The sequence below is a fragment of the Sceloporus occidentalis genome, unplaced genomic scaffold (genome assembly GCF_023333645.1).
Source record: "Sceloporus occidentalis isolate IW3139 unplaced genomic scaffold, rSceOcc1.0.p SCAF_10, whole genome shotgun sequence".
NCBI classification, from domain to species: Eukaryota; Metazoa; Chordata; class Lepidosauria; order Squamata; family Phrynosomatidae; genus Sceloporus; species Sceloporus occidentalis.
This window is the reverse complement of record NW_028316990.1, coordinates 30,100,153-30,126,375: the sequence shown is the minus strand read 5'-3', so window position 1 is coordinate 30,126,375 and position 26,223 is coordinate 30,100,153. Positions and strand designations below refer to the sequence as shown.

Genomic DNA, 26,223 nt, shown 5'->3' with positions numbered 1-26,223 from the left:
GTATAATTCTGTAGTTTGGAAGGGCCTCTACAGAGAGCTGGCTTTAAAATGAAATAAAGATTTGTAGATACTAGAAATGGCACTATTTTTGAAATATAAATTTGTTCCCCAGCTTTGCGACATGCATCCAAAGGAATTTTCTGCATGTAACTACCTTACTATTAACATGTTAGTTCTAAGCTCTTACCAGAGCTGTTTCCCACCTGTGCCCTTGTTTTCTTTCTATTTCATCTTGCAAGGGCCTCCTTCTGGTTTGACAAGTTTATCCCTCTTTAACCTTGCTGTGGGTTTCTCCTGGCCCATGCATCTTTTGTTTCCTCCTTGGGCATCTTTGCTTCCAAGCTGTTCACTGGAGCTAAGGCTCTACAAGAACTCCTTCCCGGACTCTTCAGAAGCCACTCCTTGTGCCAAGCTGTTGCCACTCTGGCGGCCACCTGTGCCAGCTTAAGCTGTGCCATCTGGGAGAATGAAGGTCAGCAGGAAACATCTTCCATTCCTTTTGGCATTTTGAGCCAGCAGCGCAGAGTTGAAGAGCCATGCCAGTTCTTACGTTGCAATGGATGGATTAGAGATAAAGACATGCATGAAGGATAGCAAACTTAGCAGCTATTTGACATGTAGGATAGCTGAACTGGGCCTCCAGATTCCAGGCCATTATAATACTGGAACAGGGCTAGCCTGAGATACAGTATTTTGTTACCGAAGGGGAAGGTCAGTTGCGCAACTCTTGTATTTTTTGTTACTTTGTGCCTCCATTTTTGACATATGACTGCGTAGGGTTTTCTTGGCAAGATTTGTTCAGACGGGGTTTGCCATTGCCATCCTTTGAGGCTGAGAGCATGTGACTTGCCCAAGGTCACCCAGTGGTTTTCATGGCAGAGCTAGAAAATGAACCCTGGTCTCCAGAGTCATAGTCCAACACGCAAGCCATTCTCTCTCTATGTAATTCTTGCATATCTTCCAACATTTCACAGATTAAAAGGAGAACACATTTGACCAAACAACATCAGAGGCAAAGGTTGTTAATGAGGAAGAAAAGACAAGCTAGGAAACGCTGCAGCAATTTGCTTTTGCTTGAGCCAAATGGGAAGGGCAAGACCCTGCCGCATTCTCTCTTCTTCCCTCTGCTGAGTTAATGGAGTTCAGACCATTATGAACTCAGTTTGCAGTAACCGAAGTAAACCAATGGGGGAAAGTAGGAGGAGGTGGAAAAAATCTGGGACATTTTAAAAAGCAGTTGAAAATGTGAGACAACAGAGGGTTAACTGGGACAGTCCCTGCCAAATCAGGACAGTTGGAAAAGATGCTCTTGTAACGGTATTGCATCCTAAGGGAACTAGACTAATAACTGGTGGAATGCAGGACACATCACACAGAAGGAGAGATGGGTGCTGGAGAGGGGCAGATGTTTTCTGAGGATGGACAGGGCTGTGCAATGGCTGGATTAGAGATGCATGAAGGATAGCAAACTTAGCCCTTGGGACCAAATCTGCCGGGGTTTGGTTCCAGGACTCCGAGTAGATACCAAAATCCGTAGATATTCAAGTCCCACCAAATACATTAGCATTGTAAAGTGGTGTCCCTTATATAAAATGGCAAAATCAAGGTTAGCTTTCTGGAATTCATATTGTGAGGGGGAATATTTTTGAGCCATGGATGCTTGAATCCAATGGATAAAGAAAGCCAAAAGAGGGCCAACAGTATTTCACAGATGATGATGATGATGATGATGATGATGATGATGATGATGATGATGATGATGATGATGATGATTTTGTTTACACTTTGCCAGCACCCTACTTTATTTAGGGCTCAGCTGTGGAGCCCAGCCACTTCCACAACCACCTTCAAACCAGGCTGGTGCTGGTCTCCCATCTCACTCTGTCCCTACTCAGCTGGGTTTGTTTGCCCTGATCCTGTTCCTTCTATGCGCATGAAGGTGCTGCTGGGTATGATTTGATTTTGATAAGCCAGGATTGCTGAGATCTCCCTCCCTCCCTCTCTCTCTACCTCCCTCCCTGCCTTCCTCTTCCTCCCACTTTAAATCTTTCCAGGGCCATTGCAAATCACAAAAGGGCCTGGAGGGCACATTGGTACAAATGGGTGCAGATCGGTTGGGTGCGTTCTTTATGCAATCTGTTGGACTCTGTGCCATTCTGCCAACCAGCCACATCAGCGGCATGAAGGAGTTGCTCTCCTGGGTACTTTCTTAGGCCAGCCCACCTTTTCAGGTGAGCCCAATGGAAGGGAGATGATCCTCTAGCAAAACCTTCAGATTCACCAGCAACCTTTCCAAGTGGGACGAACGGAAATCTCCCTGACCTTCACAGAGGAAACTTCTGGCAAGTAGGATTTGTAGGAAATCCTTAACTGTAAAGCTTGAGATTGGGATGGTTTCTTTTTCCAGGCCTCCTTCCAAGCAATTGGCAGCTGAACCAGATGGGAAAGGAGAATCTTTATATAGATTTCTATAGATTTCCAGGAGCATTTGTGCACACTCATGTGTAAAGCTTTGCAGAAATAAATTGCATGGGTTTTTGTTTGTTTGTTTGGGTTGCTGCTTACCCCAACGTTGTTGTTGTTGTGTGCCTTCAAGTCGTTTCTGACTTATGGTGACCCTAGGGCAAACCAATCATGGGGTTTTCTTGGCAAGATTTGTTCAGAGGAGGTTTGCCATTGCCTTCCTCTGAGGCTGAGAGAGTGTGACTTGCCCAATGTCACCCAGTCGGTTTCATGACTGAGCTGTTCCTTCTATGCGCATGAAGGTGCTGCTGGGTATTGAACCTTGGTCCCCAGAGTCATAGTTCAACACTCAAACTATACACTCTCTTGCTTACCCTCACACAAATGCACCAAATGTTGATGTGCCATTTCAAAGAAACCAAAGCATTTTCCATCACCATCTTTTGACTGTTTGTATAGAATCTCTCTGTATCAAGCCAGTTAGTGTTGTCAGGTTAGGATTGTCAGCTCCATTTTTGCAAGAGGCTCCTCAGCTTTAATAAGATACATATACAGGAAGGTACAACATCCCTCTTTCCATACTATAAGTATGATGTAAGTATGATTTGGATGATGCAAACGGGGAGAATTGTGTTTCAGCTTATTTTTAAAGCATTTATCAAGTACTATATATACTACCTAAATACAATGAGCCCTTGGTATCTCCTGGGGTTTGGTTGGCTGAAGAAGCTGTAGTCCAAAAAAGCAGGAGTCTAAAAATTAGTAATTGTTATTACAAAATAGCCAGTCACTGCTACCAAGGTCCATAGCTAATGCTATTCAAAAAGATAGCACTTCCTTGTATGTTTCAATGGATATTCAGGAAGTTAGTACTTTCCAGTTCAGCTGTTTGTGGGCATCTCCTGTTTTAGTAGGAACAAATTTAGGAGAAGTGCTTGCCCTTTTGGCAAGTTGCAACTGCATGCCAAGAAAATGCTGAGCTTAAATGTTAATGTTCAAGTTATGTTAAGACTGAGTCAGTATGGCATAGTGGTTTGAGTGTTGGATTATGGCTCTGGAGACCAGGAATCGAATCCCAGCTCAGCCATGAAACCCACTGGGAGATCTTGGGCAAGTCATATGCTCTCAGCCTCCTGAGAAGGCAATGGCAAACCTCCTCTGAACAAATCCTGGCAAGAAAACCCCATGATAGATTTGCCTAAGGGTCACCATAAGTTGGGAATGACTTGAAGGCACACAATGAACGCACAGAGGGCTGTATTACACAGATGATGATGATGATGATGATGATGATGATGATGATGATGGTGATAAAATTTTATTTATATGCTGCCTCTCCTGCAGGATCGAGGCAGCTTACAATATCAATTAAAACTCAATATAAAATGCAACATATAGTAAAATGCATTCTACTTCTTCCCTCCACCCCCAACTATACTATAATAAAATATCACAAACCATTAAAACCATTAAATTAGTCAGCAATCAAGCCAGTCAGAGACAAGGGGGTGGGCAATTTGGGTAATCTCTATAATACTCTGTGTCCATGGAAGACTGGATGATGATTTGGGGTTCTAAATCTTGAGTTAAGTTTTAGGGGGCGGGTGTCTGGTTCAACAAAATCCATTTAAAAGGGGGGGGGTCCCTGGTAAAGAGAAGGTTAAGAATCACTGGTCTAGAGTATTTGTTGGAAGTCAAAATGCAACTCGGCAGACTTGGCTACTCATTGTGAAGGGTCTGCATCGGGGTCAGCACCAGTGGTGTCACTAAGGAATGCAGGGAGTACGGATCACACTGGGTGACACCTCACAGGGAGGCGTCACTTGGTCGGGTGGTACCCCTGGAGGGACTGGCATGGCTACTAGGCAAGCGAGAAAGGGCCCTTTCCCATTTGCCAAGGAGCCACATCAGACTCTAAGTGGGTCCTCCAAAGGCTTCATCGCCACCCCCATCAGTAGCGGCAACCCCTCCATAGAGTCCTACTGAGGCTCTGGTCCCTAGTCTCGGATCCCAGAGGTTTATGCCAGGGCCTGTTTGTACTGCTTCTTGGACTGGGTCAGTGCGACTGGGTTTAGTGCTTCCAAAGGAGCCAAGCTATCCAATCTGATAGTTGGCAGCAGTTTCCTCAAGATTTTAACTCCTTGCCGTTTAGAGGTTTCTGGCACACGGGGAGGTCAGCTGTGATCCTTCTGCTTGAATACACCTCCTAATGATCTGTCCAATTGTTTTAGCTGATCATTTGCTCCCAGGTGAGCTTTCAACAGGACTTCCCCCCCCCCCAGATATGCTTCCCCCTCCTGCCCTTCCCTAAGCTATTTCCATGAGACAGGAAAAGAGCAACCTTTTCATTCATCTGGAAGTGCCTGTGTTTAAATAATTGTGGAGGGGGGGGGGTGTTGAATGCAATTCAGGGCCACTGGGTCTTTGGCCATTCATTTCAAAAGGAAATGGGAAGCAACCGAACATTTTCTCAAGAGTGCCGCCACATGCGTTTGCATGTGGATGCCGCTGAGCATGGTTTCCTTGTGGATTGCAGAACCTTACCTCTGTTAGAATTAGGAAGATGTAGAATGCCAAGGCTCTCCTGCTCAGGAAAGGGAAGGAGAAGGACAATGGTGTCCTTGAGTCTAGCAAGCCTATTGAATTGTGGCAGACAGTGGCCCATTAGTGTCGTTGCAAGTGAGTCTTATTGTTGGCTTGGAGTTCTCCCTATGGTTCATACATTCTGCAGGTAAGGTGACGATGGGATCCAAGTCCTAGCAGGAACAGTTGTGTTTGCCTCCCTGCTAGAAAAAGTTCTTCCTCTGCCCTAGGTTGCCATAATACTTGGATATCTGGGTTTTACCCACTTTTGGGGTCTGTTTACTCAGATTGCCTTCATGCCCTTTTCCATAATCGGCTGCAGGGTGAGCAGTTCTGTCTGCCCTTTCACCAGGACCCATGCTAGTGGCATCACAACAGTCCACCCCCTGATCTCAGGTTTTGGTCCTGTCATTTCAGGGATGGGGATGGTGTTGGTCAGGCAAGCCCTATTGCATAGGAAGAGCCCTGGTGCTCTTTCAAATGAAAGCCCTTCCCAGCTAGAGGTGAGGAACCCTTTCTCTGCTGAGGGTTGCATTCCCTCACGGGTGGCATGGTATAGTCACATGCCAATGGCAAGTAGGGCTAGATTTGAAAGCAGGTGGATCTTTTTTCTCTCTTCCATCTCCTTTTAGAAGCAGGTGGGTTTCCCCCTCTCTGTCTGCCATTCCCTTTCTTCTCCCTTTATTTTACTTTCTTCCTCTTTCCTCTATCTCTCTCTGACTCTGTCAATGTCTGCCTTCCCTTTTCTTTCTCTTTTCTGGACCTTCTCCCTTCCTGTCTAGAGGGCTTCTGGTGGAGAATGGTTGCTCTTGCCAGAGGTCTGAAATGATCATTTACAGAGAGCTTTGGGAATTAGATCAAGGGCAGCATAGAACTAGGCCAATAACTGCATGATGCCCAAAGGCTGTCAGTTGCTTGTCCCTCTTGTGACCAACCAGATACCCCTGGAGTGCCCACAATCAGGGCATGAAAACAGTGAACCTTCCCCAGTGTTTGTGCCTCATGTCCAAGCCTGGAGATCTTGGGATTGGTAGTTTTGTCAGGCACCAGCACTCTTTGGCAGAGAAGGCTGAAGACCTTATGAAACGACAAATCCCAGGATTCCACAGGATGGAATGACAGCCATTAAAGTGGTGTATTTCTTATTTCTACATGGTGCTTTTATCGCTAGGGACAGAAAGCAATATGAACCAGAATGATGTGGTGGTCTGAGCGTATGACTCTGGAGACCAGGGTTCGAATCCCGGCTTGGCCATGAAAACCCACTGGGTGACCTTGGGCAAGTCACACACTCTCAGCCTCAGAGGATGGCAATGACAAAACCCCCTCTGACAAAACATTCCAAGAAAACCCTATGATAGGTTTGCCTTAGGGTTGCAATAAGTCAAAAATGACTTGAAGGCACACAACAATGATGGAGAGTCAAAATCATTTTTCTCCGCTTGATGTGGTTCAGTTCTGCATAAACATCCTAGTATTTTCTTTATGCAAACCTCTTATCCTTTTGCATCATTTGGGTTTCATCTCTAAGACATTGGACTTCTTGTTTCAGGTACTCCATCCTGAGTCAAAATCATTTTTCTGGCTCTAGGTCACTGGCCACCTTGAGTTGGTGGGGAGGATTTGTCTCAAATCATTTGCTACATTTGTCTGAAATAATCTCAGGGTGCCCTGGAACTGGTACACACTGCGAGAAAGAGGATGAATGAAGCCCTTCCAGAAAGAGCAACACAACACACCACAAGGCCTGGGAGTCCCCTCGCTCTGTGGGTTGCCCTCTTTTCTTTAATTTTCACATTGAGAAGGCCGAAAGCTTGGAACAGCAAGACCATTTCTCCAGCAGCCGACATGCCACTGACATCCACACCGATCAATACCAACCATTTATCCCAATCAGTTGTGGGGGTTATTGGCTCCTGGGCCTTCTTTGGCTATTAGCGAGAGCTCCCTTCCTGCTGTTTTTTTTTTGGTAGCCTCGGGTGGAAACGAATCAAGCTTTTAAGCGTTAATTGTGGATAGCGGCAAAGATTTAACGCACCCTTCACAAAGTGCAGGTTATGAACACGAGTCAGAGATAGACATAGTTACGTGGAAGTAAGGGAGGCACTCTAGGAGGACAAAAAAGACTATCTAGAAAAGGCTGGTACTTCTGAATATTTATTTGAATACTTTGCAGGCAAGCAAGGAGGAGAAAAGCTGCCTTTCTTGCAACTTGAAGGACCAAACTGTCCTTTGTGAACCAGTCCTTTCTTTGTCCCACATTCTTCACAGTGACTTTGGGTGCAAACATGGGATACAAGGCCTTTTCAGTGGTTGCTCTCAGGCTCTTGAACTCTCTTCCCAGAGAAGTTAGACACCATTTATCCCAGTCAGCCCTCCATATCCGCGCATCCACAGCCTGAAGATATTATAAATAGTATATAAATTCCCAAAAGCAAATCTTGATTTTGCCATTTTATATAAGGGACACACTTTTACTGCACCATTGTATTTAATGGGACTTAAGCATTCATGGATTTTGGTATCCATGGAGGGATCTGAAACCAAACCCCAGCGCATACCAAGGTCCAGCTGTAAAAACATGTCTATTCCAACAGGCATTTGATCTTTAGACTTGAGCATGGCAGAATGATTTGAATGTTGGACTATGACCCTGGAGACCAAGGTTTGATTCCCCACTTGGCCATGGAAACCCACTGAATGACTTTCAGTAAGTCGCATGTTCTTAGCCTCAGAGAAAGGCAATGGCAAACCTCCTCTGATCAAATCTTGCCAAGAAAACCCCATGACAAGGTTGCTTTGGGTCACCATAAGTACGGCTTCAAGGCACACAAGAACAACAAGAACAGCAACATGACCCATCTTACACAGTGTGTTGGATATTGCTAATTATTGGAGGGCTGTGTGTTTTAAGGATAAATGTTTTGACCTGGTTTTAATTTTTTTTTCTGATTGCTTAATTATATTTTAACATTTCTATTTTGTGGATTTTTTAGCAATTTTTAAAAACAATCGTTGTACAGTACACTGTATGAGTCCCAATCTGGGGGAAAGGCAGAAATAATAGTGATGATGATGGTGGTGGTGGTGGTGATGGTGATGGTGATGGTGGTGATGATAGGGCACCAGTTCTTACCATTACAAGAGTTTGTGTCTTCTCTGGTTCTACCTCTCTATGGCTGCATCCGCACTGCAGAATTAATGCAGTTTGACACAGCTTTAATTGTCATGGCTCAGTGCAATGGCATTCTGAGATTTGTAGTTTTGTGAGATTTTTAGCCTTCCCTGACAGAGAGCTCTGATGCCCTTCCAAATTACAAATCCCTGAATTCCATACCATGCATCCATGGCATTTAAAGTGGTGTGAATCTGCGTTATTCTTGCCATGCAGACGCAACCTGAGAGATACTTCTAAATGAGATTTTCAAAATATATGTCATACAGTTTTTGCTTCTTCATAAAATCATACCGGGGGGAGGAGGATAAAAAAAATGTTTTATGCTTGTAACTTGTAACATCCACTTTTAACCCTCTTGCATTTCCCCATCGCTTCTTCCTTTCTGTCAAAATTCAAGTAAGGGGAAAAGACAGAATGGTTTCCCAGTATGACTTTTGATCAGCAGTGCTGTGATGATCTCTCTATCTAGAAGCAGCCCTCCTTGTCGTATTCAACCTTTCTCAGCCACAGATGCATTTTTATCTCCAGCCCCAAAACTGATTTTGCTCTCTCTGATTTTCCTTCTTCTCCTTTTCCTTCTCCTGCCCCTTTCCTAAAGTTTGGGAAACACTGCTTTAGAGAGAACAGTCCTCTGTTCAAAAAGTTGCCTAGGCACAGTCCTCTATTCAAAGTCTAAGTTTTTCTCTGCCTGGAGCATCTGTCCAATCTCCAATTTAAAAAGTAAAAACTGTTTGAAGCAGTGGCATCACTAGGGTTGGCATCACCCAGTGTGGCAACACATGGTGCCACCCCTCCACCAACCTTTTCCCATCACACCATACAGAATCCTTAGCAATTATTGTAATTGTCATGGCAAGAGTTGTGACAAAACCAACTAGCAAAGTTTCAAGTTATACCTTTACATTGCAATATCATATGTACAGCCTAAATGTATTTACATGTACAGTGGGTCCGTGGTATCAGCTGGGGTTTGGCGCCAGGACCTCTGTGGATGCCAAAATCCATGGATGCTCCAGACCCATTAAATACAACGGTGTCGTAAAATGATGCCCCATGTATAAAATGGCAAAAATCAAGGTTTGCTTTATAGGATTTATATTTTGTGGGAATATTTTCAAGCCCAGGGTGATTGACTCCATGGCTAAATAATCTGTGGATATGGAGAGTCTAGGATCTTCTTGCTCAGAGTAAAGTGGCCATGCGCGGGTGACCTGTGGAGCACAAATATCTGAGTTTGGAATAGTTACTTTTTTGGACTTTAACTCCCAGAGTGCTCCAGCCCACATGGCCTTTAATTTGTCCAAGTCCTGATAGAAACATCTGTCAAAAACATTATATTTGAAGCTACAAAATTCTTATGCACACCATCTGTTTAGCTTTCACACTGCAGAACCTCTATTGCTGTGGTTCCAGTAAATTGAACATGACAGCATAGCAGCCACAACTAACGTCCATTACTGATGTTGATGGACATTTATTAGATGGTGTACCAGCAAGGTGTTTGTGGGTGCAAGGAAGGATCTCCCCTTTTTTCTAACCCTTTGTACAGCTGAAGAGGATTCCTTAATGTCTATTGATAGCTAGGACTGGGCACTTTGCACCGCTCCAGATGTTGCTGACTGCCTTTCCCATGACTCCTGGCCAGCCTAGCCAATGGCGAGGAACTGTAAGAGCTGCAGTCCAGCAACATCTGAAGGGCCATATCCTCATCCCTACATTGCAATGGAGGAACCAGCATGGTGCAGTGGTTCGAACATTGGACTACAACTCTAGAGATCAGGGTTCGATTCATCGCTCGGTTATGGAAACCCATTGGGTGACTTTGGGTGAGTCACACACTCTCAGCCCCAGAAAACCCTGTGACAAGGTTGGCTTAGGGCCGCTATAAATTGGAAATGACTTGTAGGCACACAACAGGAACAACATTACAATGGGTTTGCGCAAATGAGTATTAATGGCTGGTGGCTGCAAGATATCGAACACTCCTTAATAGCTTGGATGGAGAGCGAGAGAGCAAACTTTGCAATCTTATAAGGCATCTGGGACAATGTTTGGATATTTGCAGTTGCATGTCAGGGATGAATTTGCCTTGTCTGCCTATGCCACATTGCTCCCTTGTTGTAAAGTGTTGTTATTTTACAAAACCAGACAGATAATCGTATATGCCTATACCCAAAACTACCCCCATGCTTTCACAAAGACATTGCCTAAAGCAAAAGAGAGCCAGTGTGGTGTGGTGGTTTGAGCATCGGACTAGGACACTGGGAGATCAGGGTTCGAATCCCGTCTTGTTCATTTAAACCACTGGATGACCTTAGGCAAGTCACACTCTCTCAGCCTCAGAAGGTAGCAATGGCAACCCCCCTCTGAAGAAACCTGCCAAAAAGACGCTGTAATAGGTTTGCCTTAGGCAATGGTGCCCAAACTTTGGTTCTCCAGATGTTTGGCCCTTCAGCTCCTAGAATTCATGACTATTGTCCAAGTTGGCTGGGAAATCCAAAACATCTGGAGGGCCAAAATTTGGGAACCACTGGCCTTAGGGTCGCCATAAGTCAGAAACATCTTATAAAGGCACACAACAACAACAACAACAACAACAACAACAACAACAACAATGCAACATGGCCAAGGCAGAAGGGAGAGAGTAATTGCATGAATTACTTTGACCACTTGATCCCTATTGATTCCTAGCTGATCAGCAAGCTAAACTGGGGATGCTTAGGTTGTTCACAGTGCTCTGAAAATTTACTTTTGGAGACTACAGATCTCATGCTGCCTGGGGAACTCTGAGAGTCGAAGCACTGGTAATATTTATTTATTGCCCCCTTCTCCAGGTGGCCCATTTAACCTAGGAAGCCCTGTCTCCTGTGAAACAGAAACGGCCAGCCCCTGGGGCCAAGACAGAGGTGCAGTAATGCAACCAGACAGCTGGAGGTAACCAAGGGGAAATGTTGAACTCATTACATGGGCCACATCCAATTGCACCGGCAACCGCATCTCCGGCGGAGTAACACGGAAGGCTGGAGAAATGAGGCAAAACATTAAGATGGTTTATTCCTCAGCCACTAAACACAAAATTCCATGTCATCCAGAGCTAGTCGGACGACGGGGTGTGTTTGTGCTCATGTGAGTGTGCATACACACATGCGCACAAACAACAGTACTCATTTGGACCAAGGCGTAAAGACACTAATGGCTAAAGAAAACAAACAAGAGCATTATCTAGAGTTTTTTGCGTGTTTTTGGGGCTAGGCGGCCATGTCCTAGAAGTGTTTTTTCCTGACGCTTGCTTAGGCTTTATTCAACACTGAATAAAGCGACTTTTAGTAGAAGGGAGAGAATAAGGGAAAGGAGAGATGAACTGGAAATCGGTCCCTAAGAGAGAGTGTGTGTATGCATGTGCCTTCGTCTGTCAGGTTCGGTGACCCCATGAATTTCATAGGGTTTTCTTTGGCAAGGAATACTTAGATGTGGTTTTGCCTATTTCTTCCTCTGAAATATAGCCCACAGCATTTGGTATTTGTTGGCAGTCTCCCATCCAAGTACTCTACAGGGCTGTCCCTGCTTAGCTTCCAAGGAGGATGGGATCTTTACCTTTACATTTAGGCCTGTCAAGTTGTGGTGACCCCATGAATTTCATAGGGTTTTCTCAGGCAAGGAAAATCAAGCGGTTTTGCCAGGTCCTTCCTCTGACATACAGCCTACAGGTGAAATACAGCATCTGGTATTTGTTGGCGGTCTCCCATTCAAGTACTAACTAGGGCTGACCCTGTTTAGCTTAGCAGGCAGCTCTAGGAAGGATTCAGAATAATTGCTGCTGGTTGACTCTAGAAGAAGGCAATAGCATCCTCTAGTGTCCAAGCGGAGCTGGACAGGACCTTGCCCTGGTTCATGCAAAACATGCTTCTCCAGGGGCATAACATACCCTTCAGCTAGTCCTATGGAGGAGCTGCAGAATCATCCTCCTTCTTTACTTTTGCACAAGTTGCTGGTGTACCTCCCTAACTGCCAGAAGTCTATGCTTTCTCGAACTACATTTCCACTGCATAAAATCTCAGAGGGGCAGTCTATGGCAGCAAAGCAAGGGGAGTGAAATGCAGTTGAACCCCCACCCTGCTGCCCTTTGGTTCTGAAGCATTTGCTGCTAACAATGCTGGATATACAGTCGGCAGTGCTGGATACAGTGAACCATACGATACTTGTAAAGTGGATTCGGTCAGCCTTCCCTAGCCACAGGTTCTTTACCCACAGATTCAACCATCCACGGCTTGAAAATATTAAGAACAAACATAAATTCCAAAAGCATACCTTGATTTTGCCATTCTATATAAGGGACACCATTTTACTGTGCCATTGTATTTAGTGGGACTTGAACATCAACAGATTTTGGTATTCACGAGGGGGTCCTGGAATCAAATTCTAGTGGATGCTAAGGGACCACTGTATATGCAAGCTAAGTAAGCTACACGGTGAGACATCCAAATGCAACTAAACAAATACACACAAATTTTAAAGTTCCACGTAATGCTCATTAAATGAGCTTTGGTTTAGGGCCTCATCATGTCTTATTCCTTATGCTCTGTCTGCTTGATTTGTCAGGCATGTTGGCGCATATACAGTGAGACTGCCACATTCTCTGGGTTAGGGGTGCAGGATCCTCGTGAAAGTGGGAAAAACTGTGAATTTAAAAAAACCTGTGTTTTTTTAACCTGAGAGAACACCTCTATAGGAATCTCTAGGTCCTCCAGCGCATAACATCTAGATGTTGACCATAGAACAGTGCTGGAGGACCTACTAATGCCTAGAGAAATGTTCCTTCTAAGAATCTCTATGTCCTCCAGCACAACTTCCAGCAGACATTGACCACAGAGTCATGCTGGAGGACCTAGATATTCCTAAACAGAACATATTAATCAAATCCAAGAATAATCAAATCTACAAAAGTCAAAGCTGCAAATGTAGATGCTCCGCTGTATACACTTCCAATATATACATGTAAATGCCCCAATAATAAAAAAGGCTGGATGCATTGAAATTCTGTTGAGTTTGTGGTTCATCTCCTTCTCTGACTCCTACCCTGACCTCAGCTGTCTCTCCTGTGTGGGATTTTAGTTCATAAGATCTCTAGGGCAAAGACTTTTCTTCTTGTGTTCAGTCAAATACCTGGGTTCCATAACCTAGGAACGGCAGATGAGAAGGCCCTCTAGGTTACTGCAGCCAATCTGATATTCTTAGGCTGCAATAAATTCTTCCCAGTGGACCTAATTGGCAGCCAATGGAGAGATTTTAGGACAGGTGTTATATGGTTAGTTCTAGATGTGCCTGCGACCATCCTGTTTGTTTTGCACCAATTGAAGTTTCCGAACTTGGCACAAGGGTAGCCCCATGTAGAGCGTGTTGCAGAAGTCAAGTCAAGAGGTTACCAGCACATGTACCACTGTTTCTAGGTTGAGAGAAGGTATGGGAAGAAGTCCATATCATTGAGCCATGGCAGTTAAAGTGGTGTCAAAGTGCATTGTTTCTGCAGTGTAGATGCAGCCTTAGTTAACCAGTGAATTTCTGCATGGGAGCAATCAACCCTCAGTCATAAAGAATTAGCTACACAGTTCTGTGGCTCCTAACTCATGGAAGTCATTGCTGGGGGCAGGGGAGAAAGAATCACAGCAGATCTTGGAAAAGATACTTAAAAAAAAACTATGGAAACTAGCCATGCTGGCTGAGAGATTCTGAGAGTTCATAGAATCATAGAATCGTAGAGTTGGAAGAGACCCCAAGGGCCATCCAGTCCAACCCCATTCTGCCATGCAGGAACTCTCAATCAAAGCATCCCTGACAGATGGCCATCCAGCCTCTGCTTAAAGACCTCCAAAGGAGACTCCACTACACTCCGAGGGTTGTTGTGCAAAAAGGTAGCTTTTCTAAGCTTTGCAAAAGCTATGTTTTTTGGACTTCAGTTCCCAACTTTTGTAATCCGAGAAATAAATATTCTCAAACTCTGGTGGAAGATGCTATCTGGATTTTTGGCCAGGTATCCAAATGCTTCAGTTGGGTCCTTCTTGAGAATTTCAGAGCGATACACAGTTGAAGATCTCTCTTTTGCTACATATATAGTTTGCTAGTTTGCTGCTGGTTCTCCTCCTTCCTCCTTGTCCTCATCCTCCTTTTCTCCCTTACTCTGGATCCTCTTTACTCATGCGTTCCCCTTCCTTCTCACTCCTTCCCTTCCATTTTGCTTCCCCTTCCTTACTTCTTGCCCTCTGTCTGGTTACTTTTTCTCCAGGCCACTCATGGCAGAGGGATCTGGCAATTCCCTTGCACAGGTGCAAAAGCTCTGACGTGGCGCTGCCCCTCGGGCACCGTCCCATAATGCTGTGTCTCTTCAACCCAGTGGAAATAATGTGTTGTGGCAGGTAGAGGAATTCAACAGACCAAGAAGATCTGCTAGTGCGGGAATGGCAAGGCGAGCAGGCCTCCAAACACCTGTCTCTCAGTACAGAGCCCCCGAGGCTTGTTCCCAAAGGTGCGGGTAGCAAAGGAGAGACCCCTGCAGACAGTAAGCCTGCTCAGGCGTCCTTGTTTCCCCCTCCTCGCCTGTTATACCATCCAACTGGCATCGTAACAAGCATGCACACCCTCCGACATTTTCCCAGGCAGAGTGAAAACACTCCAAGTGTCTCATAGCAAGAGTTGCTTCCTGAGATGCTCCAGTAGAGCTGGGCTTTCTAAAGACACCCTTCAGGGCTGAGGCCCCTTAAGCCCTTGGGCCAAACCTGGCCCTCTGGGTATCTTCAGACAGCCATGCCCCCTTTGTCAGTTATTCCCCAGCTTTTGTATGGGCTTTCTCCATCCTAAAAGGCTGAAACAGCAGTAAGAGTTTTCAGGTTAAGCCATGTGCAGATTTTTACACACTGGATCTATTTGATGCTGCCATTGTGTTCAGTGGCTGCTACCCAGTCATCTGATGGCTCATTTTCTGGTGGTGAGCCACTCTGTACTCAGCTTGGCTGGTCTTCAGACAGTAGACCATCTTCTCTGAAGATGCCAGCTACAGATGCTGGCAAAACATCAGGAATAAACTCTTATAGAACATGGCCACATAGCCTGAAAAACCCACAAAAAACTATGAAAAATAACAATCTGTATATCCCTAGTGAGCATTGCAAAGCGATCCTTAAATTTGCACTCTCTTTTGTCTGGGATGAGGCATAAGCAACCAGCCTAACCATAAAATGCACAAACCCAGTAGCCCTGGTTTTCTTAAAGCTCTGCCAACAAAGTAGATTTTCCCCCTTTGCAATATAGCAAAGAAGGAGAAGAAGGGAAGGGCAGGAATATGCCAAAATAGAATAACCAGTCCCAGCGAATACTTCTGAGGACGCCTCAGGCATATAAACAGCAAAGATTTTCTATGCATCTGACTTGCAAACGGATGGCAGAAATGAGCAGTGTTGAGTTTCCCAGCTATTATTTCAGGCAGTGTTTGATTTCAAGCCACAGGGGACCATGGTGGGCAAAGAACAGAACTGTGGAAAATAGCAATGCTTTTGGGATCAAACTATTCGGCTGGCTTTGAAAGAGACCGATAAACATGCAGCATTATTTGGGAGAAAGTTGTTTTGAACTGAAATTGTCCCATTTGCCACTCTTCTTTTTATCGAGCCGTGCCAATGATGCTGCACTTAGTGAAGCAGTCAACTTCAAGGGTGTTCCTGCCGCATTTTAGCCGTTGGAGGGTGGTAGAAATGGGGAGACATTTGTCCAGTTTGGATTTTAATGCATATATATATATATACATATATATATATATATATATATATATATACTTTCAAAATAACGCACAAGCTGAAAGCTCAGTTATCCTTCAAAATGCACACTTCTTCACAATCTTCAATAGTGTTCTCTGGTCACAAAGGCATACAAACATGTGTATTCTGGGAACGGGGAGAACTGCAGGCAAAAATATGTGTATAAGAGAAAATAAATCTTTAAAGTGCATTTGACTAGGAAAATGACTTGCTGAAAAAGTTGTACATTGGGGGAAACTTCATTCAAAAACACACTCATGCAATTGTTCATATGATTTTTTTTAATTCAAAATACGCAGGAGAAACCATATTAAAGAAAAGTGAAAACAAGCCATTCGTATATCACTAGTAGATACAAAGCCCATAGTTTCATTAACTATATTTGCAGTCTGTGCTTTTTCCAAAGTGTTTGGAGGGGTGCAAACATTCAGGAAATATTAAACCAGACTACTGAATAAATCCTTAAATATTGCTGGACTGTTAAGAGCCTGGTAGCAAGAAAACTCTGCTAGCCTCCTACTGGGCTAGTAGCAAGAAAAGGTTTTCAATGGCCATAAAATAGATGCCTGCCTTGCAATTGGAAATGCTTGCTAGGAAATGAAAGGAAACATTTTCACTGTATGATTCATTATTTGTGATATCTCTCATTTCAGGTTGCTCTGCAGTTCTAGGAAGACAAGTGATCAGGTGTCCTGCAGCCAGGATCTTGGGAGCCAACTCCTTAGCTGCAACCATGTCAAAGGATGAAACGGGCTGTAAGTTAGCCCCGGTTTACAAGCACAAGGAGCGCAAGCCCAAGAAACCACATTACATTCCCAGGCCATGGGGGAAGCCCTATAACTACAAGTGTTTCCAGTGCCCTTTCACCTGCATGGAGAAATCCCATCTTTATAACCACATGAAGTACAGCCTGTGCAAGAATTCTTTGTCTTTGCTCATTGAATCCGACTGGCCCTATAAAAAGGGGAATCTTCTTCACCCGGAGTTGCGACTTTTGCATGCCACAGAGGCTTCCCGGGCCCGTGGGAGACGGGATGAAGTTGAGATTTGTGACTCTGCAGCTGGCACCACTACTGCCAGGCTTGCCCTGGATGGCGACAGTGGAGGAGAGAAACCTGTAGGGACAGAAGAAACATCCTCTGAAAGAATGAGTGATGAGACCAACCAGTTCCAAGAGGAGGAAGAGGAGGAGGAAGAGGAGATGTCTGCGTTGATGCAGGAAGTAGACCCTGGTGACAAGAAAGAGAAGGCCAAAGATGCTAACACTGCCGGAGACCCCACAGAGCCTGACATGAACACCTTGCTCTTCCGGTTTAAAAACCAAAGGGAGAAGCCTTTCAAAGACCCTGCACCTGATTTCATCATCACTGATGTTTTCTCCTTAAAGAAACACGTGGTCAAAGGGAAAGAGCCCACTTCGCTGGATCTGGAAGCCAAACCAAAGCCTTGCAAAGTGCCCAAAAAATGCCCAGGGAGCAGCGGAGTCCTTATGGAACAATGGAAGCTAGTTGCCAATGGCCAACGGAGGAGCGCCGCTGGTGAGATTCCTGCGCCATGCCAAGAAGGCAACATCATCCCGTGTTATCCCCCTCCGGCCTACGGGGAATTCCGTGAACCCCAGAGTCTCAATCTCTCTTTGTTGGGGATTAACTACCCATTGAACCCCAACCTCTTCTCTTATCTCAGCCCTACTGTGGCCAGCAGTGCCGCTCCACACTCCCACCTGACCCAGCTTCCTTTCCTGGCCTCCACTGCCCAGCTAATGCATCCCCATTCGGCCCATTTCCAGCCTCTTCAGAACCCCGAGAGGTCCGCTTTCCTCCCACGCTTCTACTACCCTTTGCTATTTGAGCATTCCTTTGCCTCCACGGAAAGCAAGATGGGTGCCGTCAAGCCTGAAGCTCAGCAACAGCCAGCAGCCGCCATGCCTGCACCTTCCCAGGCCAACAAACCTCCTGTAGAGCCACCCAAGGCAGGCCTCCTGAAAGTGCCAGTGCTGAAGACCAGCCTTCCTTGGATGAAAGGTTTTCGGGAAGAGCCCCCTCCTGAGCAAGTCCACAAAACTTTGCTGCTGCAGGACGAAGAAGAAAAGTGGCTGGTCCATGAAAAGGAAAGCAACTCTTTGCTGGGGGCCCATAGCTTATGCAGAAAGCCAGTGGTATCTGATGCCTACCAGAGTGTTGTTGGCATAAAAGACGGAGCATCCTTTCTCCCCAATAGTGTCAGGAAGGCAGAGCTCCTTCCAGCCTCCCCTTGCTTGGACAACAGCAGGATCCCCATCAACAACCTGAAGAGGAAATTTGCAGGGAATGGCCTCGATTTTGTAGACTCCAATATGCTGGCGCCTGGAAAAGTGACCTACCAAGCCAGGTACAATGTGCCATGCAAACGCCATCCCTGGCACATGTTTCTTGAAATATCTTCTGTCCCACTTTTAGCCCTCCAAATGTTTTAGCCTACAGTCTCCATCAACCCCAGATAACGTGGCCAGTGTTAATGGGATTGCAGGAGGTGTTGTCCAAAATATCTGGAGAGCCAAAGATTCTCCACTCTGCTTTAGGGCTTTGCAAGCATTTTAAAACATTTATTTCCCTTGATATAGTTGCCTTGAGCGTCTTTGCATATACATCTACACCATGCATCAGGGGGAAGGAGGGATGAGGACTGCACCCAGTGTCCCAATTTTCAGCCTCCACATGTTTGTCTAATAAATAACAATAATAATAAATAAAAACTTTATTTTTTACCCTGCCTCTCTGTCGGGGACAATTGAGGCAGGTTACAGTTTAAAAATGTGTGATAAGGGCTTCATCGGCACTGCAGAAATAATGCAGTTTGACATCATGCTATGGTTCAATGCTAGGGAAACTTGGGATTTGTAGTTTGTTGTGGCACCAAAGCTCTCTGACAGAGAAGCCTAAACATCTCACAGAATTGCAATTCCTGGAATTCTAGCATATTGACCCATGGCAGTTAAAGCAGTGTCAAACTGCATTAATTCTACAGTGTTGACCTCACCAGGAGTGACTTCCTCGCTCTGGCTGCATTCGCACTGCAGAATTAATCCAGGTTGACACCACTTTACCTGTGGTGGCTCAAGGCTATGGAATTCTGGGAATGGTCACTTTGTGAGATATTTAGCCTTCTCGGTCAGAGAGCTCTGGTGCCACAACAAACTACAGATCACAAAATACCATAGCCTGGAACCATGGCAGTTCAGGTGGTGTGAAACTGGATTACTTCACCAGTGTGGATGCAGCCTTTGTCCTACTGGAGATCGAAAATCAGTTCAGACAAAAGAGAGCCAGATAAGTGAGGAGCACATCAGTTCAAGGGCAGTGGGGGAAGAAAGAAAGAAAGAAAGAAAGAAAGAAAGAAAGAAAGAAAGAAAGACCTTTCATGCTGTTGCCCAATGAGACAAGCTTCTGAGACTGCCAGCCCAAAGAAAAGCTTCTTCATAGCTTGATGCCTCCTCACTATGTTGTTATAGAATCACAGAATTAGAAGGGACCACAAGAGATATTGAGTCCAACCCCCTGCCAGGCAGCAATAGATAGCTAAAGCACTTCTGAGCAACAGCCATCCAACATATGTTCAAAGGCCTGTAAAGAAGGAGAAAGTAGGATCAGTGCTCACTTGGTGAAGGTAGGATCTCTCCTAGCTTGAACCCACTGGTTCATGTCCTGGTCTCTGGAGCAGGAGAAAACAAGCTCAGTCCATTTCCTTTCCAGTATTTAAGTTACTTGGCCACTTTCAGAATAACAGATCAGCTGGATAAGACAGTCCAGATACTGAGTTAGAGGTAGACTTTTGAAAGATTAAGGTATTTTTAAATTACAATTCCCAGAATCCCCCCACAGTTTCTCCTTGTGGAAGTCATAGTTCAATAAAGTAACACTTCCAAGCAGTGCACATATCTCAGTATCATCTCATTCGTGGAATGGGAAACAGTGGCCCTCAATATGTTGTTGGACTACACTTTCCATCAGCATAGCCAGAGGCAGGGAATGATAGGCATTGCAATCTGAAAGTGTTCAAGTTACAAAGAAAGAGATCCCATCTTCACTGAAAAGACCATATGTTCTCCACCCCTACAGTACTGTGATTAACATGTTCCCGTGCCATCAACATGTTGGTGCCATGTTGTGTATGGCACACAAGGCAGCGACATGCCATGCTGTGTATGGCACAGAAGGCAGCAAATAGTGCCCAACCAAAATGCCGTTTAGCTTTGCCATTGTTTGTTCTAGCTTTCAGTCCTGCTTGATATTAATTCTTCCCCTCTCTCTGCTTTCTGTTCCTTTGCCAGTAGCAATTTGAGGGCTGCCCCCACTCAACCTGCAAAGCCTCTGGACCACTGGCATGTGGAGCTCCATACCTGTCCATCTGAAGACCAGGAGAAGACTTGTGGCTCTGACATTTCCTCCCCTATAATTACAACTCCTGATCATCTCTTTTTTAAGCCAAGCAAAGAGCAAGCCAGCCCGAGAGATCCAGAGGTGACAACTGTACTCATTGGGGACTTGTCCAAAACATTAGAGGAGTATCAGGAGGTGGAGAAGAAGCTCTCAGACCTGGCCAAAGAGGACACCCCAGCACAGAAGCAGCTAAGGGACCAGCTGGTCAAAATCCGGCATGAACTTTTCCATATCCACCAAGCCCTGGAGAAGGCAACCAAGCCCAGCGAGGGTCCCCTCGATCTCTCTGTGAAAAGGTCCTCCAAGGATTTAGAGAAAGGCTACCAAGATGGAAAAGAGCCCAAGGCTAGTGCTAGGTATGGCAAAGTCCAAGGAAAAGATCCAGGCTGTATCGGTCACTGTTTGGCTGTGGGCGAATCCTTCCAAGAGGATGAGGAACCTGGTTGTCTCCTTGAGAATGAGAACAAATCCATTGACCTGCTGATCAAGATGAGCCGCTCAGAGAACCTCCGGGCTTCTTCAGCCGAAGCTCACCTGGGAGCTGTGATCAAAGCCGAAGTCCTGCCCCTCAATGTACCTCTGGAACTCAGACATGCAATGGAGCCCTACTACAGCCGTACAACTAAATGTGAGGCAGATTCCAGTGTCCTGCTCTGCACGGATGGGAGATCCAACACCAACCCAAGCCAAGGCCCTCCGCTGCCTGTGACCGAAGATGTCCCACTGGGGTGCCGGGCCATCCCACGCTCCTTGTCATGCACCGTGCCCAACGAGACTGATGGGTTGTGCATTCACAGTCCCTTGAACACAGACCCGTGATGCTCTCGGCCTACATGTGCCCTGAGCTTGTTGACTGTTTTTCTGAAAACCTTTTCCACAATCCTCCTCTAATCCCATTTTTTAAAAAGCCCCTCAGACCTAGAAGCTACCCTGCACGTCACAATGGGCTCTTCAGCTTTGTTTCATGGGTTCCAGATGGTTTATGAAGCATTCCTCTTCAAGATGTTAGGATTGTATGGCACCTGGGAGCTTTGACATCTGTACATCTCTTTTTCCTGTTGTTCCTACACTGCAGACTTGGATATGGTGGGGTGGGGTAGATGAAAATTGCAAAACGTTTTGAGAAAAGAGGTACACTTCCAAGTTCTTTCCTGTTTCTTCCTTTGTGGGTTAACCAACCTAGATGTTCTCATATGGGATCCCATTTGAAGGTTGATGTAACGGGCTGTGGGATCTCAACTGACTCCCACCCCAAGGGATCAGATTCTGTGATCCATACATGCACACAAATGAGGCAAAACTATTGCAGGGCTTTCAGCTAAATTGTGGATTATAGTAAGAAAATGGCAGCAGTTTCATAAGAAGCCTCCATGAGCCAGAGGAGTGATCCTCCTAATTTAGACAGTATCCAAATGGTTACCAAAGTATTTTTGTTGGATCTTAAACTTTAGGCCCTTCTTTAAGATCTACTGTAAGAATTTGGTATTTAAGTTAGCAAAATGCAGTGGGCTACCGATGTAACCTTATGGCTATAAAATGAGAGTAACCACTCTAAAGTTGCAAAGTAATGTAAAAAGAAAAATGTAGTATTGTTGCTTCAAGAAATCCAGCAAAGATAGTATGAGAAAAGACAAAAGACTCTCAACTTGGTTACAGAAGCCCCCTAAATTGGCTTCTGGCAGTCATTTGTGACTATCCCAGAGAAGAAAGAAGAGCATAGATCTGACAATGGCAGTTTACATATCAAATGAGTGCTTACTTAGAAAGGCCAAGAAAGAGAAAATGCTCTAATCCCCTTCAGTTAGCTATCTGCCTATGGTCCCCACTAGTAACTTCTTACATGCGTTGATGCTTTCATTTTTTAACATCAATTGGACACATAAAAACTTGGTTTTGCCGAGTCTGGAGAACATCTTGAAAACATCTAAAGATCTAAAAAGGTGCAACTTGTTCTGTGTGCGAATGTTAAAATTGTCCTCTCCCCAACAGAACTTACAAAGAATCTGCCATATTTACATTGCAGGTTGTTTTAATGATCATTCCATATATCTCCAATCCAGATTTAATCCAATATTCCCTGTCCTTTGTAGGAAGGTAGGACCACCAGGAGAACTCCTAGCTTCCTCAATAAAGAATTCCTTGGGAAGAGGCGGCAACAGTTAAAACTAGCATAAAAGTGCCATGTAATGTGCTATTCAGATGGGCATAATGTGTGCAAAGGATGCAGTCACGGTTTGTCTTTTCAAATAAAGGGATGGTTCTCAAAATTCCAACGTCTTTTCCTGTGATCCTATGAGATCACAAAGCTTAACCATATAAACAACCATTTAAGTGGGGCATCTTAACTGGTGATGCCCTGGGACAGTGCGAGATGCAGAGCAGCAGTTGGCACACCGACCCTGAAACTAAATATTTACACGCCTTCTTCCAAAGATTGGAAAGGTTACCATTATGGACCACAACTCCCAAAATCTCCCAGACAGCATAGCTAAGGGTCATGCAGGTTGGGGGATTCTGGGAGTTATAGTCCCAAAAGTAACTTTTTAAATCTCAGCATCTTCTTGGGTTCTGCATTCTGTGCAATTATTCTGTGGATAGAAAAATGTGAGATTACCTTATGTGTAACTTTGCCACAAGTATTGGTAGTGCCACAGGAGTGGCAGTCTAGAAGCTGGTTAGTGTTTTTCCAGCAGGGAAGTCTGCCAGTTTCTGGGATTGCCCTCCTTTTTCAAACTAGATCCCTGAGATCCGGCAACATGAACCCACTGCTTGCATAGTGGTTCAGCAATTCAGATGTACACTGAAGCACTGAAGCGCTAAGCACATAATCACCCCGGGGGTTTGTTTTCAGTACAAGAACTGAGCCCTTTTGTGTTTTTGGTTCACACAAAAATCCACTTCTGATCCCTTGAACCTTCACCATTTTCTTCATTTCAGGAGCCAGAGACAGACTTGTAGTTGCTGCTATTTTTAAACAGCTACAGCACTGGAATTCTGACAACCTTGAAGTTTTACTGCAATACTAGAAACCTTCCAAATCTGAAACTCTCTTTTGCTCACCTCTGCCATGCAGCACAGAATGGCAAAGTTGCTTAGACTTTTGTTATCAGAGAACTCACTGTGTCCAAAGCTGGTGGCAATAAAAATGTTTAGTAGGATCTTGTCCTTCCAGAGAGTAAAAAGTAGCACAAGAGACATGCCACATTTGTATGAGTACTGTACTTTTGTGTCCAGTTCAATGGAATATGGCAAACTTCCTCAACTGGGCATCTTTGCAAATGTGTCAGACTGTGACTGTCATTACTCTTAGCCAGCATGGCTGGGAGGATGGGAGTTGTGGTCCAACAGACCCGAAGGGCACATGTTTGGGGACAGCTGGAATATTGAATCAGCACAACTTTCTCTGTAGTCATGGGGCAAAGCTAAAACTCCAGGAGTAGTTTAGTACCTGCTAAACGTTAATGCATAGACAACAGAAAAGCCAAGTACTTTACTGATAAAGCAGCAGTAAATAAAAATTTTAAATGGTGGTTTGAAAAGGTGCATTTGAAGTTGAGATCAGAAAAATCAGCCAAGTTGAGATCAGAAAAATTGCATCCATATTTTGCCACACTGTTGTCCATTTGTCCATGCATCCTTTCACAGCACTTTATTTTGAGCTGTTCGATCACTTGGCATATGCTCAAAATACACACACATATATTCCCATTTATCCATGGCTGTCCACCACAACCATCCCTGAAATGCAACCTTCACTTAAACAAATACCAACACTGGAGCAACGTCACCTTTGCACTTGTGTGTCAACTGATGACAATCACTGGCGAGCAACCTTTACATGCTAAATTTATTTATTGATAATGTGGAATGGTGCTTTGAGGAGGGAGGGAATGACACCGGGGTGTGTGTGTTAAAGAATATACACGTGTTATTTATTGTCCACAATTTTAAGAATGTAAAAATATATAAAATTAAAACAACTAAAAGTTAGTGCCCAGGTGTATTTGCTGGTGTATTTATGAAAATCCTGCAATGTGTCTATTTTATTCAATATGACATGCATGGCCAAGGGTTGGACTGGATGGCCCTTGTGCTCTCTTCCAACGGATTCTATAACCTTTACTAAAAATAGTGTGTTGCTTCCTTGAGTCTGTTTCCTTTGAACAAGGAAGAAGAGGATATTTATGGTTCATTTTAAAATCTGCTTAGAAACAAGAACTTGCGCATGTTGCAGTGGTTGCAGCCACTAGCAGACAGGCATTGATGTTTATAGTGGATTCATCCCTAGGTATAAGACCAGTACAGCGAAACCCAAGCTGTTTTTCCCAAAAACCCTCAACAATCTCAGTGAGATCAGATATGTGTTATGAGCGCCCAGCACACCAGGTAGCTCAAGGCAAGAGCCTAAATGAGACACCCATGTCAAACCAAGTCTTATGGCCAGCATACCATCTCGAATACACGTGATCACACCCGATTTTGTACTAATTTTGTCTGATTTTTAGAGATCCCACAAGTATGGCTGGCTAAAACATACCCTCCAACAGTCCCAGGATAAAATTGCCAATCCCGGAGAACCCAAAACCTGTTGAAATGATACACTCTGGGGAATGGGATTATGCAAGAAAGCATCTTAAACTTGACAAATCTTAGAGGTTTCAGTGTGTCTTAATCCAGTCCTGCTTGAATGGCAGTCGGCCAGGCAGGAACCCAACACACAGCCACTCTTATCTGAATGCTGATCGCCACCAACATCACCAAGAATGAAGCATGAGATAGAAGTACTGAACTATAAATATACAGGTTTGATCTCACCTATGGCATGTGGTCAGTACAAGGCAGATTTTTTCAGCTGATTGTAAGCTATCTTGATATAAGACACACACATGCTCTTGGCGAAAATCATCAACGGAATCAGTCAGGTGAACTTGGAGTGGTTTGGGGAATCTGGAGGAGTCCAAAGCTTCAACAATAGCAACCAGCCCCAAGATAAGACTTCGGCCAGCTCTGGCCCATTCTGCCTCGCAGCAGTTCTGCCAAGGTTTCCAGTGAAGGTCTTTCCTTTTGAGCAAGATGCCAGGGACTCAATCAGATAATTTCTGCAGGCCAGCCATGCATATTGCCGATGAATTTGGAAAACACTATTTATTTATTTATTTATTTATTGGTGGGGATATACAACTCTGCAAATTCTTTAGTCAGAATGAAGCAAGGAGTCCAAAACACAAAGGTTTTGAAGCTCTGCTTTGCAACAGGGATAAATTCCCCTCCCAAATCTTCATCTAATAAAATTTCCAACCAGGGCCAGCATGGAAGGGGTACAGAAACAGAAAAGCCGTTTTAATTTGGTCATTGTGTGCCTTCAAGTCATTTCCAACTTTATAGTGACCCTAAGTATTCCTTGCCTAGGAAAACACTCTGAAATTCATGGGGTCGCCACAAGTTGACAAGCAATTTGAAGTCACGTACATGGACACACACATCATGGTGCAGTGGTTTGAGTGTTGGAGTATGACTCTTGTTATGGACTGCCCTGGGCCTGACGTAGAGGCAGAGTCAGAGGTCTCAGACTCTGAAGATGTGGTGGAGGCTGAGACAGGGGCAGATCTGGGGCTGCCTGGATCTGCAGTCCCAGAAGAGGCTCAGGAAGCTGCAGAGGGAGAAACAGACTCTATGGACCCTAGGCTGCAGGTGCTAGGACCTCTGGAGCGAAGGCAGGTCAAGGAGTCTTTGAGACGTTCTTCCAGTCTGGAAGCCAAGGGGAGAGCTAATAGGT

At 44.8% G+C, this 26,223-nt stretch overlaps 1 protein-coding gene across 2 annotated transcripts in view; it reads left to right on the top strand.

Moving 5' to 3' along the window:
* The window catches only part of PRR35 (proline rich 35), a 39,003-nt gene extending 15,368 nt beyond the window's left edge, over positions 1-23,635 (top strand). Inside the window, exons 1-3 of one of the 2 annotated variants that reach the window (XM_089540360.1) lie at positions 11,077-11,158; positions 16,683-18,399; positions 20,342-23,635. In XM_089540360.1, coding sequence (XP_089396486.1) covers positions 16,763-18,399; positions 20,342-21,266 — 2,562 coding nt within the window. In that variant the 5' untranslated portion in view covers positions 11,077-11,158; positions 16,683-16,762 and the 3' untranslated portion in view covers positions 21,267-23,635. Of the gene's footprint in view, positions 1-11,076; positions 11,159-16,682; positions 18,400-20,341 lie in introns of those variants that run through there. The other variant, XM_089540359.1, reaches the window with a different exon arrangement.
* Positions 23,636-26,223: the final 2,588 nt, after the last annotated feature.